Source organism: Erpetoichthys calabaricus, chromosome 5, assembly GCF_900747795.2.
Source record: "Erpetoichthys calabaricus chromosome 5, fErpCal1.3, whole genome shotgun sequence".
In the NCBI taxonomy this organism is placed as follows: domain Eukaryota; kingdom Metazoa; phylum Chordata; class Cladistia; order Polypteriformes; family Polypteridae; genus Erpetoichthys; species Erpetoichthys calabaricus.
In genome coordinates, this window is record NC_041398.2 from 8582635 (window position 1) to 8599975 (window position 17341).

Sequence of the window (17341 nt, forward strand, 5' to 3'; positions counted from 1 at the left end):
TTTCTGTAAGGTATGATGTCTGTTTGCCAGAGTCTTTCAACATTTCTGAAAAGTTCAGACATTAAAGGGGTGAGGGTAATATGAAGGCATTGCTGTGGTTGCAGGTTCTCCTTAAGTAGTTGTGATGGACCTTGTAATGTCCACCCTAATCTGGTCTTAACTGCTGCAGGACCCCCTGGTGGTCCAAGGTGCACAGGTGCAATAGGGGTGATCAAGTGTGGATGATCAGCTCCAATTAACAAGAGAGGGCATGCTTTATGAACAGGTTGTAGTGGAAGACCCTTTAAGTGATTGTATTGTTGCTGTAGGTCTGCTATTGGGTATGAATGTTCTGCCAGACTCAGTTGATCAGCTGTAAAGGCTCTTGTGATAAGATAATTCTTTTTAGGTTGTGAAACTGAAGCTATTCTGAAGGATACTGAAGCACCATGCAGTGTCTTCACATCTTGTCTAATAGTCCTTAGTATTAGATCCTCTGGTTCTCCTTTCAGACCTAGTTTCTGGGTAGCATCAGATAACAGGATTGTTCTCTCTGATCCATCATCAAGAATAGCATAAGTGTCTAAAACTTTATCTTGGTGTTGTAGACGAACTTTGATTATTTTAAGGAGGACATGGCTGGAGCCTTCAGGTTTATCTAGGTAAAGAGTTTCACTTGTAGAACTCACTAAACAAGTTTCTTCCTTTGGTGATCTGTCGTTTACTTCATGCAGGATTTGAAGATGCTTCCTGTTACAGATATGACATGGTTTCTTCAGTGTGCACTGAGCAGCTTGATGGGCTCGTCCACACCTCCAGCATCTATTCTTAGTTTTAATCCAGTTGATTATCTGCTCCTTATTAAGCTGTTGAAATTGAGAGCATTGACTCAGGTAATGCTCAGTGCTATCACAGTATGGGCAGAAAACTTTGCTCTTCTCAGGCTTCTTACTTGTAGACTGTGACACGGATGCTGATGATGTCAAAGTAGGTGACGCTGAAGATTACTCTGTGCCATGAAAGATAGTGGTCTGTCGGGTTTTAGCTCCTATATCTCTTCTGTTGTCTGGTCTGTGCATCGCTCGATCCTTGTGTCCTTTGCCTCTGGTCTGGCCTTCATAGTTTTGGCACCAAGATTCAAATTTAAGCCATTTTGCTAAATCCAGAAGGGAATAAATAGTGCCTGGTTGGTAGCACATTTGTCTTCTAAAGGATGATCGCAACTCCGAAGGTAATTTGGTTAGTAAACGAGCAACATGTGAGCCACAATGTAATTCGATATCACCTTTTGGACCTAAAGTTTGGAGTAGGCCCACTAAGGCTTGTATCTGAAGGGCAAACTTTTCAAATCCTGCTGCATCACCAGGTTGAATATCAGGCGAGTCCATAACTGCGGCTATTTTGCTTAAAGCTAGGTGATGAGGTTGTCCGAATCTTTCTGTTAATGCTGCCATTGTGTCTGTGTAGGGAGTAACCGAGTTCAGAAATGAATCAGCTATTAGACGTGCCTCTTCTAGCTTCAGATGATCCAACAACACCTGATATTTATAGAGCTCGGTGGCATCTTCTGGCAGTAGGTTCATCAAAGCTAATCTGAGACGGGCAAACTCACTGGGATCCCTATGACTGAAATGTGGAATTGTTGGTTTTGGACCTCTATACGTCATTTCTTGCTTAATAACACTGTGCTGCTGTCCCGTTTGAGCAGAGTGCAACATGGGAGGATAAGAACAGTGTTGTTCGTGTGGTACTGAATAGGTTTGAGTCAGTTCTAGTGGCTCCGACTTCCGAAGATCTTGATATTGTCTAATAGGAGTATGCAATAAAAAACTTGGTTGTGGAGAGCAATGGTTTACAGATCCATACATAGGAGAAGATTCTTCACATACGTATTGAATGCCTGGGGGTTCTGGAACCATAAGAGCTTGCTGCTCTCCTGATGGTCTATGATGAATGAAGTTTCGGCCCGTACTAGGTTCGTTGTCATCAAGAGAGGCGCTTTCTTGTTTATCTGCCACTTGTCTACGCCTCGGAGCGGGTAGTGGTGGAGTATTTCGATCAAAGTTAAAGGCAATCTTCTCTGCTGATCTAATACGAGTTCTGGGTGCAGGCACTGGGGGAACTTGATCTTGGGTCAGTTGCCTGTGGGTTGAGGGCAGTTGTTGATTTAATTTTAACTGCTCTTGAATGCCTACCTGCATCTCCCATAAGCGCCTGATCTCCTCTCTCATGGACTGTGTAGTCTGTCTTAACTGTTGATTCTCAAGTTCAAGGTCGTGAATAACTAAGTTGTATCTCAGTGGTAAGAAATCAGTATCTTCTGTTTGAAGTAAAGGTGTTTTCACATCTTGTACATCTCACCGATCTACTGTAGTGTACAATCTATTCTCTCCTCCATAGGAACTGTACTGACTGGTAGGAGATGAGGCTGTAAAGTGATTTGTTGACTTCATTGGGATGTAGTATTTATTGGTATACTCTTGATACCTTTCCTTATCAGGTGATGGGCGTGCTGTATGGGCCAGAGGTGGTAAAGGAACTTGACCAGGATACTGAACTTCAAATTCTTTAAGATAGGCTGGTGGACGGGTCAAGCGTCGAGGACGGTCACTGTAAGACTGATACTCCGACATCCTTCTTCCGTTGTAAACACACTTTCCGGCTCGAAGGACCAAAATTTGTAGCAAAGGACCACTTTATCTTTCGTATGTTCAGGACTTATAGTGTTCACTCCGGAGTGTCGGTCAGGACACTGGCAAATGATGCAGAATATTCCACACAGCAGCTTAGTTTGAAATTGAACTTATTTATTTGGAGATATACACCTGCATTCGAATAGGTATAGGTGTATTTGTAGTTGTGTGTGTGGTCTACAATAAAAAAGAATACATAAAACTTATTGATAAAGTACCCAAAGTCCACTAGATGGCAGTATTACTGAAATTAAGCATTAGCTTACCGGCAGTATAGAATTCAAATCAATAACGTAATCAGTACATTTAAACGACTTTACATCTTAACATATAAAACATAAAATACAAGGAAAATGCAAACGAACCCACCTCTGGTCATCAATGCACACTTATCTTAACTCGGTACACTGCTGATTCTTACTTATAACAAATAAATGTTTCTTTTTTCGGATTGACTATTGCGACACTCACGCCCCTTCTTCACTTTTTAACATCCCATAATAGACACTCTCATGCATGCTGGGAGGTGCACCCTTAAATGTGATCCGTGGCTCTTTATAATTGATACCTCTCTAACATTATTTATTAGACTTTGCTTTCTTGAGAAGGCATATATCATGTAGTACATTCGTAGTTGCACAAATGTTCTTTTTCCTTAACAAATACTGTAATTTAATTAATAAAAGTTTGATATACAGTATTGTATTTTCGCGTGTGTAACATCAAATGTTGGCGGCCCCGACTTTGGCAGAGGTATGCATTGCTAACACACTGGTGCGGTTCTCCTCCGAGGTTCTTTAAATCATCACAGCTCGTGGATGTTAAGATTATTACTAGGTCGTTTTCACTATTATTCACAATTAAAAACCATACTCTTTCAAAACGTGTCAGATGTAGAAGCTACAGTGAAACTCAGCGCACGGACCCTTTTGCTGCTCCGGAAAATAATATTGATTTATGCGATGTTTCACTTTTCTATAATGATGGATTTGAACATTACTGTAGATATTCCTACTACTAGTTGTCCCCCATGCTGCTCTCGCTTTTTAAATTCTTCTATTATATTTTATTTTAAAACCATATTCTCTAATCTTGATGTGCATGTCCAATATGATGGTATCGATGATTCTGTCTTAGAATTTAATTCTTCTTGTAAAACGGTTTTAGACTCAATTGCCCCGCTCAAGATACGCTGTAATAAGAGAAGTCCTGCTCCTTGGCTAAATGAAATACGCGATCACTGCGCCGCTCCTGTCGAACTGCAGAACGGCGTTGGAAAAAAGATGGACTGATTGTTTCTAAACAGATTTTTAGGACTTCTCTATTCAACTTCCAGGTTGCAGTTAAGAAAGCTAAATATGAATTCTTCGCTGGTTTAGTATCCCGTCATTCTAAGAATCCTAGGGTCTTATTTAGTTCAATTATTGCAGCCATTCACCCTCATTTTGTGACAAGATTAAATAGCACTGTTCTTTCATGTGAGCAGTTTCTTTCATTCTTTGTCAGTAAAATTGATAAAATTTGCTGTGGTATTGTTCCAACTGGCTATGCAGTTTTTTTTCCTATACAAATTGTATTGTACGTGTGTGAATATATTATAGTGACTAAAAATAAAAGCATGGGGCGCTCATAATATATTTCGTCTGTAATTTAAACAATTCTGAGCAGTTTTTTTTTTTTACTTAAGCTATTCCTGCACATTATTGTTCACATATAAATTACTCTTGATAAAAGAAATAAAATTTCACTTGATGTAAACTTAACAGTATTTTAAGGAGTTATTTTTTATAAGATATTAAACAAATGGAAATATATTTGGAACTTTAAAGTATATGAACAATTGACTTTTAGTTAAAATTTCCGTAGAAAGAATGATTGATATTGAAAGTAATTTATATATTATAGATATGAAATAATATTACGAGCACCCCATGCTTTTATTTTTAGTCACAATAATATATTCACACACATACAATACGGTTTGCATATGAAAAAAATCAAGTTTCTGATGTCCCTGGAAAAAAAATTATTTTCTCCTTTTTTATAAGTAAAAATAAAGCATTTTTTAACATTTTATTTATTTTTTATTTAACACTTTTTAGTCTTGGAAAAGTTTTTAATCAATTTTTTAACAAATTAGTATTATTAATGTATTTTTCCTATATAAATCAGCTATAAAACTTTAAGTATTAAGAGTATCACCACGACTGCTGAAGGTCTGTGCATCGGAGCTGGGGGGTCCTCTACAGCACATCTTCAACCCGAGCCTGGAACAGGGGAGAGTCCCAAGGCTTTGGAAAACATCTTGCATCACCCCAGTCCCAAAGGTATCACGTCCTAGTGAGCTGAATGACTTCCGGCCTGTTGCTCTGACGTCGCATGTGATGAAGACCATGGAGAGGCTGCTGCTTCACCACCTGAGGCCACAGGTCCACCATGCCCTCGACCCTCTGCAGTTTGCATATCAGGAGAAGGTGGGAGTGGAGGATGCCATCATCTATAAGCTACACCGATCCCTCTCCCACTTGGACAGAGGCAGTGGTGCTGTAAGAATTATGTTTCTGGACTTCTCTAGCACCTTCAGCACAATCCAACCTCTGCTCCTTAGGGACAAGCTGACAGAGATGGGAGTAGATTCATATCTGGTGGCATGGATCGTGGACTATCTTACAGACAGACCTCAGTATGTGCGTCTCGGGAACTGCAGGTCTGACAATGTGGTCAGCAACACAGGAGCGCCACAGGGGACTGTACTTTCTCCGGTCCTGTTCAGCCTATATACATCAGACTTCCAATACAACTCGGAGTCCTGCCACGTGCAACAGTTCACTGACGACACTGCTGTCATGGGCTACATCAGGAGTGAGCAGGAGGAGGAGTATAGGAACCTAATCAAGGACTTTGTTAAATGGTGCGACTCAAACCACCTACACCTGAACACCAGCAAAACCAAGGAACTGGTGGTGGATTGTAGGAGGCCGAGACCCCTCAAGGACCCCGTGATTATCAGAGGTGACTGTGTGCAGATGGTGCAGACCTATAAATACCTGGGAGTGCAGTTGGATGATAAATTAGACTGGACTGCCAATACTGATGCTCTGTGTAAGAAAGGACAGAGCCGGTTATACTTCCTTAGAAGGCTGGCGTCCTTCAACATCTGCAATAAGATGCTGCAGATGTTCTATCAGACAGTTGTGGCGAGCGCCCTCTTCTACGCGGTGGTGTGTTGGGGAGGCAGCATAAAGAAGAAAGACGCCTCACGCCTGGACAAACTGGTGAGGAAGGCAGGCTCTATTGTTGGCACAGAGCTGGACAGTTTGACATCTGTGGCAGAGCGACAGGCACTGAGCAGACTCCTATCAATCATGGAGAATCCACTGCATCCACTGAACAGGATCATCTCCAGACAGAGGAGCAGCTTCAGCGACAGACTGCTGTCACCGTCCTGCTCCACTGACAGACTGAGGAGTTCGCTCCTCCCCCAAACTATGCTACTCTTCAATTCCACCCCTTGGGGGGGGGTAAACATTAACATTATACAAAGTTATTGTCTGTTTTCTCCTGCATTTTTATTACTCTTTAATTTAATATTGTTTTTGGTATCAGTACGCTGCTGCAGGAGTATGTGAATTTCCCTTTGGGATTAATAAAGTATCTATCTATCTATCTATCTATCTATCTATCTATCTATCTATCTATCTATCTATCTATCTATCTATCTATCTATCTATCTATCTATCTATCTATCTATCTATCTATCTATCTATCTATCTATCTATCTATCTATCTATTTGAAAATGGATTGTTTTATTAAGCCTTTTATTTTTTTACAAAAAGATAGGCTCAGCCAATCTAGTGGACTTTACCTTTTAAAGTGTGATCCGAGAGCACAATGTCAATTTGTTTTCTTTGTGTCTTCAACTGATGTTGTTATTGCGTATTCTGTAATTACGCCTGGAGTTGTCTCATTCAATCGATTTCTTGTAAAGCCTCATTGTTGCAGGGCTTCTTTCCTGCAAGCTTAGAGCAGTTCATTTCTTGTATTCGTAATCCATCCAACGATCTTACTCTACTCAAAGCCACATATGCCTGATCATCTGCAAAGAGCTTTGAGGCCAAGTATACTACAGCGTAGTCTACAGTAGTTCCTTGCATCTTGTGGACTGTAGAAGCCCATGACAGGATGAGTGGTAACATTCTGCGTTCTGCAGTGCCGTAACTATACTTTGCTGGGAATTTTATCGTGTTTGGATGTATTAAGTGTATGCCATCTCTTCCAAAGTCCACTCGAACTGAAGGTATATCAGATTCATACATTTGCGCTCTACGGAAGTGTGGCCAGTTGACTTCCATAATGACTCCAATAGCGCCATTCACCAATCCCTTCACAACATCTATGTTCGAGCGTAGCATCACCTTTGATCCAATGAATATTTCCAATTCCTTCGGCAGTCATCCTGTCTTTTTGATATCAGTTGGGATGATATTTTCTATGTTGATGTTGTTGATGTTTCTGGTCGCATCTACCAAATGATCTTGGGCCTTGATCTTGAATATTTCCGTACGCTGTTCTCTGAAGTGCTGCAAAACTGCTTCATTATGTTCCTGTACCTGTTTGTTCATTTGATAGATCCGTAGAGTCTTGTCTATTGTAAACTTGCCTGTAGCTTCAGTGCTCACTCTTTTCTGAAGCTCTAGTAGGTGTCCTCTGTGAAGTTCTCCAATTCTTAGAGCATTGCAATACTGCTTTGTTGTGTTCCTGTACCTGTTTGTTCGTTGGATAGATCCGTAGAGACTTGTCTATTGTAAACTCACCTGTAGCTTCAGTGCTCACTCTTTTCTGAAGCTTTAGTAGGTGTTCTCCGTGAAGTTCTCCAATTCTTAGAGCATTGAGGATGTCAGCGAAGGTGGTGTCACCTCATATTCTGTTTCAATTCAACCAGTGTGAAGAGTCTCCATATATGTATTGCAGGTTGTAATCTTTATGGTTGATTGAAGACTTGACATCCTCAAACTGGCGGAAGCTGCATCAGGTCTTCGAAGAGTAGCACATTCATACCACCGAAGATCTTATTGTTATTCTTCAGTTGCTTCAAGCGCGAGTCTATCATACATAACATCTCGTATGGGACCATTGCAATTTCGTCTATGAAGAGGAATTCAATGTCCTCCCATTGCTGTCACATTATTCTCAGATAGTTACCAGTCCAAAGTGGCAAGTTAACTATTCGTCCATCCTTCTGAACTGGTAACTTTAGCAAGCTATGTATCGTAGAGCGTCCAACTAGTCTTGCTGCTACTTTCGTCAATGCTCTGACCTTCACTGCTGTTCTGGCATAGCATCTATTGACCTGGTTCTTTAGGAGGTTGAACACAAAGGTCTTTCCAGTTCCAGCACCTCTTGTTATGAAGAGTAGTTCTCTGTGTTCATTTCCATTTTGCTATTCTTGTATACTGTTGGTAATTTTGATGAAGGTTTCTCGCTGTCTGATATTTATGGCTTGTTGTGCTCAATGGAAATCTTCATCGTCCATCGGTTGATCCGGCACTTTTTCTTCTTCATGCTACATATTAATTGATTGAGATTCCCCTAATATTTGGAATGCGTGAACCTGATTGAAGGCATTTTCTAGCTGTTTATCTCTTGTTCTATACAACTCCATACAGTCATTTATAGCTTTCAACTGATCTTCTCATGCTATGAAGGCTTCTCGTGCATTGCTGAAGTTTTCTAGGAGTTCTTCTTCATTTCGATATGGCATGTATTGTAGGAGGAGGCTATAGTAATAGTTTTCAGGATTGGATATCGCCATGAAGTATGGTACTCGAACAACTGCTGGTATGTCTCTGACTGACATTTTGGTGTTGTATTCCAGCGTTATCAATTTCTTTCTTGTTTGTCATTCTGGTTTGTATGCATCTTCATCAAAGCCTTGTTCATCGGTGTCTTGTTTCTTGGTATACTATGGTTCGAACAGCATTGCGAACTCTAGAAGGCTTATATTGTTGAAGTCATAATCTGGGTGTTGTTGTGGACGGTTTTCATAACGTTCAAAGATGTTATTGCAATATCCTTCTGCACAACCAGTGTCATTGAACTTGATAACTCTGTATCGTTGTTTAGGCTTGCGGGTGTTGAGGAATATACATCTTCTTGAGCTGTCCCATAAGTTAAGATGACACAATCTGTATGCGCATTCACATGCTGAGACTTGATGTTCCTTCAAGATTATCATACAGATCTTAAAGAGCTTTCTTGTAATGTCTGTTCCTTCTTCTCTCCGAATCTGGCATATTGCTTGTGTTACACTCGCGTCAAGTTGTGTGGGATCTGATTTACAGATGTACTTGACAATGTAGAATGCAATCGCTTCATTGGATCCACATGGTTGGATGTCCATGTTTCCTTTCCATAGACTCCGGAGTGTCAGATTGTATTGTTAACCCACCTATCTTCCTTTCAGCGCTTGAGGAGGCATATTCTTCCACCATTGCGCACAAATTAATCTGATGAGTGAGCGACTCTTCTTGTTTCGTTATTCTCCTGTCTTGGGAAGCTGAATCTGCATACAGTTGTGGTGTCATTTTTCATGCATGTTGCCATATGATGGTGAACTTGACATCGCTTCACAAGTTTGTAGAGTTCCGAATCATCTGCAGGCATTTCACAGCTACACACTCTATCGATATGCTGAATGCCTTCAGTGGTGTTGAATACAGGAGGATTCTCTGTCCAGACTACAATATGTAGATGTGGACTTCCACGATTTTGGAATTCTATTCGCCACCAGTAATCCTTGACTTGACCATCAAACACTTCAGTATTTTTCTTAATGAACTTCATCAGTGCGTTGACTCTGATCATGAAGTGTCGGCTGATGATGACTGGGTATTGTTCAACCAGTTTCTGTGTGGAGTGTATGTCAAGTTCAGAGGGGTCTTCATTTTGTCTTCTATCTGCTATGAGGAGGGTTTTGCGCATGTCCAACCAGTTAAAATCATTGCAGCTGAAGGTGACGAAGTAGGTTGGAGGGCCAAAGCATCTTATCTGTGCGATTAGTTTGTTGAGAGCCTTTCACCAGTATGCGCTCAAGTTTTGTATGTAGAGGTGTACGTCTTCTGTCATTCCATGTTGACCTTCGATCTTCTTTCCAGATGCTGCAATTGTTGAGTTTACTTTGTGATATTCGAACAGTGACAGTGCGTAGAACAGGTAGTCGTTAAGCTGAAATCTTAAGTCATTGCCAAGTATTCGATATTGGAAGTAGTCAAGTGGTGTTATTTTCACTGGTCGATCTTGCTTCAATCCATTGATTCCGTATGGGAAGAGGAAGTCTCATGCAAATTCCTCATCTCTCAATTCATGTGCATCGTTCACGATATTGTCCTTAGTCTTGCATACAATTTCATTCATGTGGTCCGACACTTGAAATTTGTCATCTACATCAGGCTGATGAGTGTCGATTTCAGCCATCACAGATGTCTGTACAGGAATTGTAGCAACCTGTGATGGGACGATTGAAGTTGTTTCCATTCGTCATAAGTGGACTGATCTTGCTGAACGATGTCATGTTTGGGGATGATATCTATGTAATCTATGGTAAATTGTATGTTGCTTGAACCCATTGAACGCTTGAGGATTCAATATAATTCTTGCATGTTGTAACATTCTGTTATACATCCTCTTCCATTGGCAGCAGAATCACCTGAACCTCCACAGGAATGGAAGTACAGGACTCCTACCGATTTGCCTGTTGATTGGGCGATGACTATTCCTGCTTCATGTTCTTTGAATAGTTCCTCCAAATCCTGTAGAAGTGTCATTCCAACATTGTTGTTGTTCACTTAATCCTTGAGGCTTCTGTAGTATGGTGATTCATCTTCATATTCGAATGCGAATGACTAATCGAATACTATGAAGTCTTCCTTGATCACATCGAAGTTACGTACGGCCAAATATCCATTTTCTTGAATCAGATAAGCTAATGTATTTGCTTTTGTGAGTTCTCTAATGCATTGGTACAGGCTATCACCTTCCAAGCATATTCATGTTCAAGGTATTTGTTGTCAATTGTCGTGGTGGTATAATGACAGCTAGGACTATGTTGGCAAGTACCATTGTGCAACATTGAACTCCTGTGTATTCCGATGTGAATATTTCAACGTTAGCTTGATGCCATGATGCCCATACAATTCTTGAGAAATTGTTTCTTCTTATCGCTTTGTAGGCACTCATTGGTTCTTGATTGACTTCTGTTGATGCTTCCTGTTGTCGATCAGTCACTTTAATCAAATCTCTCTCATTGAGTTGTACTTCTGTATCAATGATTCCAGTATACTGTGTTGATCTTGGTAACATATTAAGTAGCTTCTAACTGACTTCAAAGATGTTGTGGGATATGGCCGGCCATTCATCCTGGCCAATTCCCCCAGGCCGCCAGGTGGAGCCCTCCCTGTAGATTGGAAGTGCTCCGAATGCCAGCAGGGAATTATGGACAATGGACTTTTAATTCACAGCCCTTCTGGATATCATGTGGACCGCCAGAGGACACTGCAGGGAGGAGTAAGGACTATTTTCCCTACATCCCGGAAGTACGTCCCAGTCATATGGACAGAAGAAATGATGTGCTTCCAGGATGAAAAAGAAGAGTTTTTGATCTGACCCGGAGGTGCTAGGAAGTCACATGGACTGAGGGTTCAGAAGCACTTCCGGGTCAAGGACTATAAAGGACTCTGGGAAATCCAAGACGGATGAGCTGAGCTGGGTGGAAGGGTGGCAACACGTCTGGGAGAGTGGAGGATTAATTATTGATTATTGTGTATTGTTTATTGGAGTATAGTGGAGTGGAGAGTGCTTTGCGTACATTTATTATTAATAATAAAGTCATTTTGGACTTTTACCTGGTGTCTGGCGTGGTGTCTGAGGGTTCAAAGGGAGCGAGAGCGCTCCTATCTGTCACAATGTCCTGAATCCAAACTGGCCATGGACACCATTGTACTTTACAACCTTCACGAACAGTATTATTCTTGAAAGTAACCGTTGTTCAGGTTGAGACAATTGAATAATCACATCTGGTACAGTACCTGGATCTAAATTGTTACAGTACGCCTTCGGTTGTTGAGTTGTCTTATTACTTGGGACATGCTTTTTACAGCGATAACACAGTAGTAAGGTTGGCTTCGATAACAACTCATCAGGCAGGTATCTCATGGCTGCAGTGCTTGGTGAACACTTTACAACTTGAACTGGATAACATCGCTTGGTACAGATCTCGCAGATGCTATCACAAAAGGTGTTGATGGTGGTGTTGAAAGTAGTGAAGCTAGCTCTCAATGCTCCTCTTACTTGTGCAATTTGCTGACTCATTGGTTGTAACAGTTCAGCGTGCTGTTCAGGTGTTTCTACTGATCTTGCTCATGAATGTTGAAGTCGATCATTCTCCAACCATCTTGATCTTACTTCTACTGGTTCTTCACATTGATAGTATTTTCTTCCCTTCTCCAGTGGAGCCTTTCTAGATTTTTGACTTTCGCTAGCTAGCTTCTCTTGAAGCTTTTCCTTCTTTTTCTCCAGGCGTCTCTTTCGTTGTGGGGCAGTTTCATTTTGCTTTCCGTTCCCATAATCTGTATTCGTAGCATTGGTCGTCATCATTAATTCAGTCCAGATTGTATTCATATTATTTAAATTCATTTTTCTTCCCACATACATGGGGCAAGTGACGGTCGATCCTCCCAGAGGCAGGACAAGGCATTTATACAACAGGGTGCGCCCAGTTCCGTGAGGGTGTACGTTAGTGACTTGTCATATTTAACCTTCTGCAAGCCATGAAGGCATAACATAATCTTAATGTTGAGCTTCAATTAATGTCATGAGCACATACTCACCTTGGTGTTAAGAGGAGATCAGACAGTAGCATTCAGTTTGGTTACCCAAACTCATCCATTACCAACATTTTGTATAATTTATAAAATATAAAATATTATAATTGAAATATGCAAAATTTCAAGTCAATTGGACAAAAGGAAAGGCTTCAAATTTGCGATCTATGATTCCTACTAGACATACAGAGCACGTTAAATAAAAGCATGTAATAATAACAAAAAGGTTAACATAAAAGCAAATTCATTTAAGGCAGAAATGAAAACCAAAATGAAACATCACAGCTGACTTCAGTCCTCACTGCACTTAAGCTTCTTGTGGTGTCCATGAGTGTTAAATTCACCATTTAATGTCCATCTTTATTAGTAACAGAACATCTCAGTAATGTGTGGGGGGGTCAGGCTGGAGTGGGCATACGAGGGCACAGCGGACACACAGGGGCACACAGGACACACGGGACACATGACAGAGCACAGACACTCAGATGTGAAATGGAGAGCACTGCTCAGGTCTAAATGATCGATTTCACTGCTAGACTTACAAATCAGATATTCAATCCAAATCAACATCTTATTTGTTACTCACCCCATTGTCATATTCTGACATTTCCAGCGCAATTAAGAAATGGATCATCAATACGGAGTGTTATATCTTCAGATCAGACAACACAGGAGATGTGACCAGAGGTGTTGACAAGTCAGAAGGTCACAGATGAGCAGATTTGACAAATGTCAGTCATCCTTATCGTTTATTTACCAAATACCATTGGGAGTTCATTATACAAAATGTAAAGAATTATTAGATTTGTATTTTGTTAATACATAACCATTATTAAAAGATTAATTAAAAAAAGTTTCTTTTCCCATAGAGAATCTTAGATAACCTAACTGTAGCTGCCGAAGTATAAGGTGAGTTCAACCACCGGTAAAACGTGTGCCGAAAGAAATCTCTCAGTCCAAAAGTTTGTTTTAAAAGTATTTAGTGAAAATTAAAAGTAAATAATCCACACAAGAATGAAGAAAAAAAGTTGTTACACACATAGAATAAAATGCAAAAAAAAAAAGGAAAAAAAAAGTATCTTCTCTAAACTTAGCTTTTCTTGAGAATTTTTTTAGTTATTTCTGCACTTAAAAGTTCTTTACTTCTTCTTCTATACTTAAAGATTCTTAACTTCTTATATACTTAAAGATTCTTAGCTTCTTCTTCTGTACGCTTTAAACGTATGGCTCAGCACTTAAATAAGCGCGTTGTCTTACATATTACTTCACACACTCAAAAGGCACAGAGGCACGGTTACACCTTACACAAGGCAAGGCTGATCACTTACTGAGAATAATGTTTAGTCAGAGCTGTTAGAAATGGCTAGAATATACCAATTAAATTCTACTTATGGGGGTTATAGGAACCTCACATAGATTATGCATTGTCATCTAGTAAAATATTTATGAATCTTATTTAACTTGTAAATTGCTTCACACTAACAAAGCTGTACTGTCCTTAAAGGTAATGACAATATTAAGAAATATTGGAGAATATTGGAAAGAATAATGGAGACCCTGACAGCCGCACTCACTCCGCATTCTCATCCAGAAATTCAATCACAGCGGTGCTGCCCCCCAACCCACCCATCCTGTAAAATTAATTTTGACCCCAAATTACAAACACAAAGAGGACCTGCGCTTGTGGGGACAACAAGTGACCAGTGGAGGGTACTGGTCAGTGGTCACATGGTGTCAGATGGCTGATTGTTACACTGGAGTTAAGACCAAACCCAAACCCTGGATAGAGGGGCTCAGTGAAGGAGGTGTTGAACCTGTGCAGGAGGGTCATTGTGTGTGAGACGCTATAAAATGACAGAGAGCCAGCAGGCCAGTCCAGATACACACCTATTCTGGGGCTGTAGGGGGCGCTGATTACAGTCCACTTATTATTGTGACGCACAGAGTACTGGGATTGAGAACACTGCAAATTCCAGGACTTGTCGTTGTATCCAAAGAGGCACTCCCTGCCCCGTCCTTTCCTGCTCAGTCCTTTATATGCTACTCCAACCACCACACCATCTCCACTGCCCTCCACCTCCCAGTAACAGCGAGTCCCAGTCAAAGCCTCTCTGCACAGAACTTGAGCCCAGTAGTCAAATCTGTCAGGATGATCAGGATATTCAGTTTTTGTCCTCTCACGTGTCACCTTCTTGTTCTCTTCAGACAGATGGAGACGTCTGTTTGTCGTGTTGATGTCCAGTGTGAGGGGACAGAAGTCTGAAAGGAGAGAAAAGAAAATGAGTGAGGAAATCTGGGAGTGTGTAACGGGACTGGGGGCGGACCACAACACAAACAATTAACAAGAACCAATCAGGAGCTGCGGTGACGAGACTCAAATGCTGTCTTTCAGAAGTGGGGTGTTCTACCATGAAGCCCCCTTTCATTCAGTAAGTGATTGATGGTGCTACTGGACGCTGTTGTACTTTGATCGTGGTGGTCACCCTGAGTCCTGATGTCTGCCTTGGTTTGTTCTTCACCTCTTAAACTGTCCTTCTGCTCAATAAGGGGTCCATTTTTTATTTCTAGCGACATCCATTGAGTTTGGCTGCCATCTCATGGACCTTAAACTTCTTGATGTTAGCTGCTTTGGCCACAGGAACATGAAGCTCTTTGGCGGTGGTCTTGTAGTCTTCACCTTGACCTGCTCAGCTGTGACCTTCGTCCTTTCCTCTTCTTCTCTTGTCCACATTCAATGTGAGGTACAGAATGACATATCACAGCTAAGTGAGGACTTTACTGAGGGACTGAAGACCTCTGAGATTCTCATTAGAGGGTCGATTCTCATTCAGTGATGTCTTTTAACATCTAAGGTCTCCCAAAATTTCCTTCTGTTATTTTCATTTAGTTTTATTCTTACAATATGTTAACTTATGAATCAAAATCAAAGTGTCTGCTCTATGGAGAACAGAATGGCCAAGTACTTTAGTCAGCTTTAACTTATTTCACAGTACAGCTGGGATTCTTTTATAAAACAGTCCTTTTGTCTTCATCTTTACACACATAGACTGTATATGTAGATATTTATGGAGTGGACATTGTGTTTTTATGTGAAGCACACTGAGCTGCTTTTATTGTGTGCCTTGTGCTGTGTAAATAAATAATTCTTATCAATATCGTAAAGGAATGACTAAAATAAAAAAGAAACAGAAAGGATAAAAGGAAAAGGAAAACTGCAGAAAGTGAAATGAAGAAGATAAGGCAAAGGAAAAAGAAAATGGAGGTAGGACTGGAGTGACAGGAGGATCTGGCGTAGTCGGCAGGATTTCATTTTTATTTTCTGTGAGTCCACTTGACACTTAGGAGACTCAAGTCCAACCAACTGCTTTGGTGCCTCCCTGTCCTGAATCCCAATATCCCATAATGCACCAGTCACAGTACCCCCGTCACTTTCAGCTCATCAGTCTCCCCACACTCACATAATGCTTTCATATCATAAGCCAGGCCTGAGATATTAAAAGTGAAATGATGATGAACACCATGAATTGACAGGCTCACATTGTAAAAACTCCTCTCTGCTCTGAGGTTCAGGATGTCGTAGGGTGAAGATTGGAGCTTCACGACCTGAAAATACAAAGAAAAGAGAAGAATGGAGAATGTTAAGATGGAGTTTTATAATGTTAAATTCTTAGACACTTATTACAAACACAGTGCAGTTGAATAAAACAACAAGACATGCAGATCAAGTTTGTGTACTGAGCCCACCGGTGTGTGGATGATGCAGTGAGTTTTATTTTCCAACATTTTGATGAGCCACAGACACACGTGAGGGTCTTCTCTGTGGACTTGACCTCTGCTTTAGATACCAGCATCTCAGAGCTCCACGATAAGAAACTGACCGAGTTCAGCCTGCCCAGTCCAATCATTTGTTTGATCCAATCGTGTGTTTAAACAAATCTGCACAGCACTTTATAAACCTCCACAGATTTTGTACTAATCAGGTCAGGTCAGGTCAGGTTGGAGGACATGCACTGGTACAGCGTATTGTCACACCCACCACACAACAAAACTGCTCGAGATACTGGCTGGCAACATTCCAGGCAGACATGTGGTCCAGTCCCACCCTCCGGAAATGATGCTCTCTCTGCCGCAGCCAGGATTTATGTGGGTGTCCCCTTGGCCTGGGCCAGCCACTTGGGTCCTCAACAATGAGGGTCACTCTCGGGTAATCGTCCCACATGGCCGTAGTGTCGTAACTGACGTTCCCTCACAGTGCAGGTCATGTGCCTCATTCAAAGTCAGACCAGCGGTGCCCAAGAATTCTCCAAAGAAACACAGTATACTTTGTACTAACAAATGATAAATTTGGCCTCTCGTTTAAGATGGCTACTCTGTGCAGGAGAGAAGTCATTTTTTCCTCCAATGTCCTGAGTATTTCACTTTTATTGACCGTATCACAGTTCCAGATTGTCACCAGTTCACATACACTTTCTTAATATTTGGTAGCTGTGCCTTTAATTTATTCACTTGAGCCAATTGTTTCGTGTCACCATTCACAAGCTTCTTACAATGAGTTGCTGGAATTTTGTCCAATTCCTACAGACAGGACTGGTGTCACTGGGACAGGTTGGTAGGCCACTTTGCTCACAGATGCTTTTTCATTTCAATCAGATTGAGGTAAGGGCTTTGTGACGGCCACTCCAATACCTTGACCTTGTTGTCCTTAAACCATTTTGCCCCAACTTTGGAGGACCTTGTCCATTTGGAAGACCCCTTTGTGACAGAGCTTAAACCTTCTTTGCTCAGCTCTT

General features: G+C 41.1%; 2 protein-coding genes and 1 long non-coding RNA gene across 4 annotated transcripts in view; 1 reads left to right on the forward strand and 2 right to left on the reverse strand.

The window, feature by feature from the left end:
* LOC127527872 (uncharacterized) overlaps positions 1 to 17341 on the forward strand; it is a 330327-nt gene that overhangs the window by 100203 nt on the left and 212783 nt on the right. The gene's annotated exons all lie outside the window — the stretch shown is intronic.
* LOC114641543 (E3 ubiquitin/ISG15 ligase TRIM25-like) overlaps positions 1 to 17341 on the reverse strand; it is a 329583-nt gene that overhangs the window by 39489 nt on the left and 272753 nt on the right. The gene's annotated exons all lie outside the window — the stretch shown is intronic.
* The window catches only part of LOC114641515 (E3 ubiquitin-protein ligase TRIM16-like), a 118753-nt gene continuing 115680 nt past the window's right edge, over positions 14269 to 17341 (reverse strand). For both annotated transcript variants that reach the window (XM_051927926.1, XM_028790555.2), the window contains exons 5-6: positions 16089 to 16154; positions 14269 to 14810 (exon numbers count right to left, since the gene is read on the reverse strand). In XM_051927926.1, coding sequence (XP_051783886.1) covers positions 14269 to 14810; positions 16089 to 16154 — 608 coding nt within the window. The remainder of the gene's footprint in view (positions 14811 to 16088; positions 16155 to 17341) is intronic.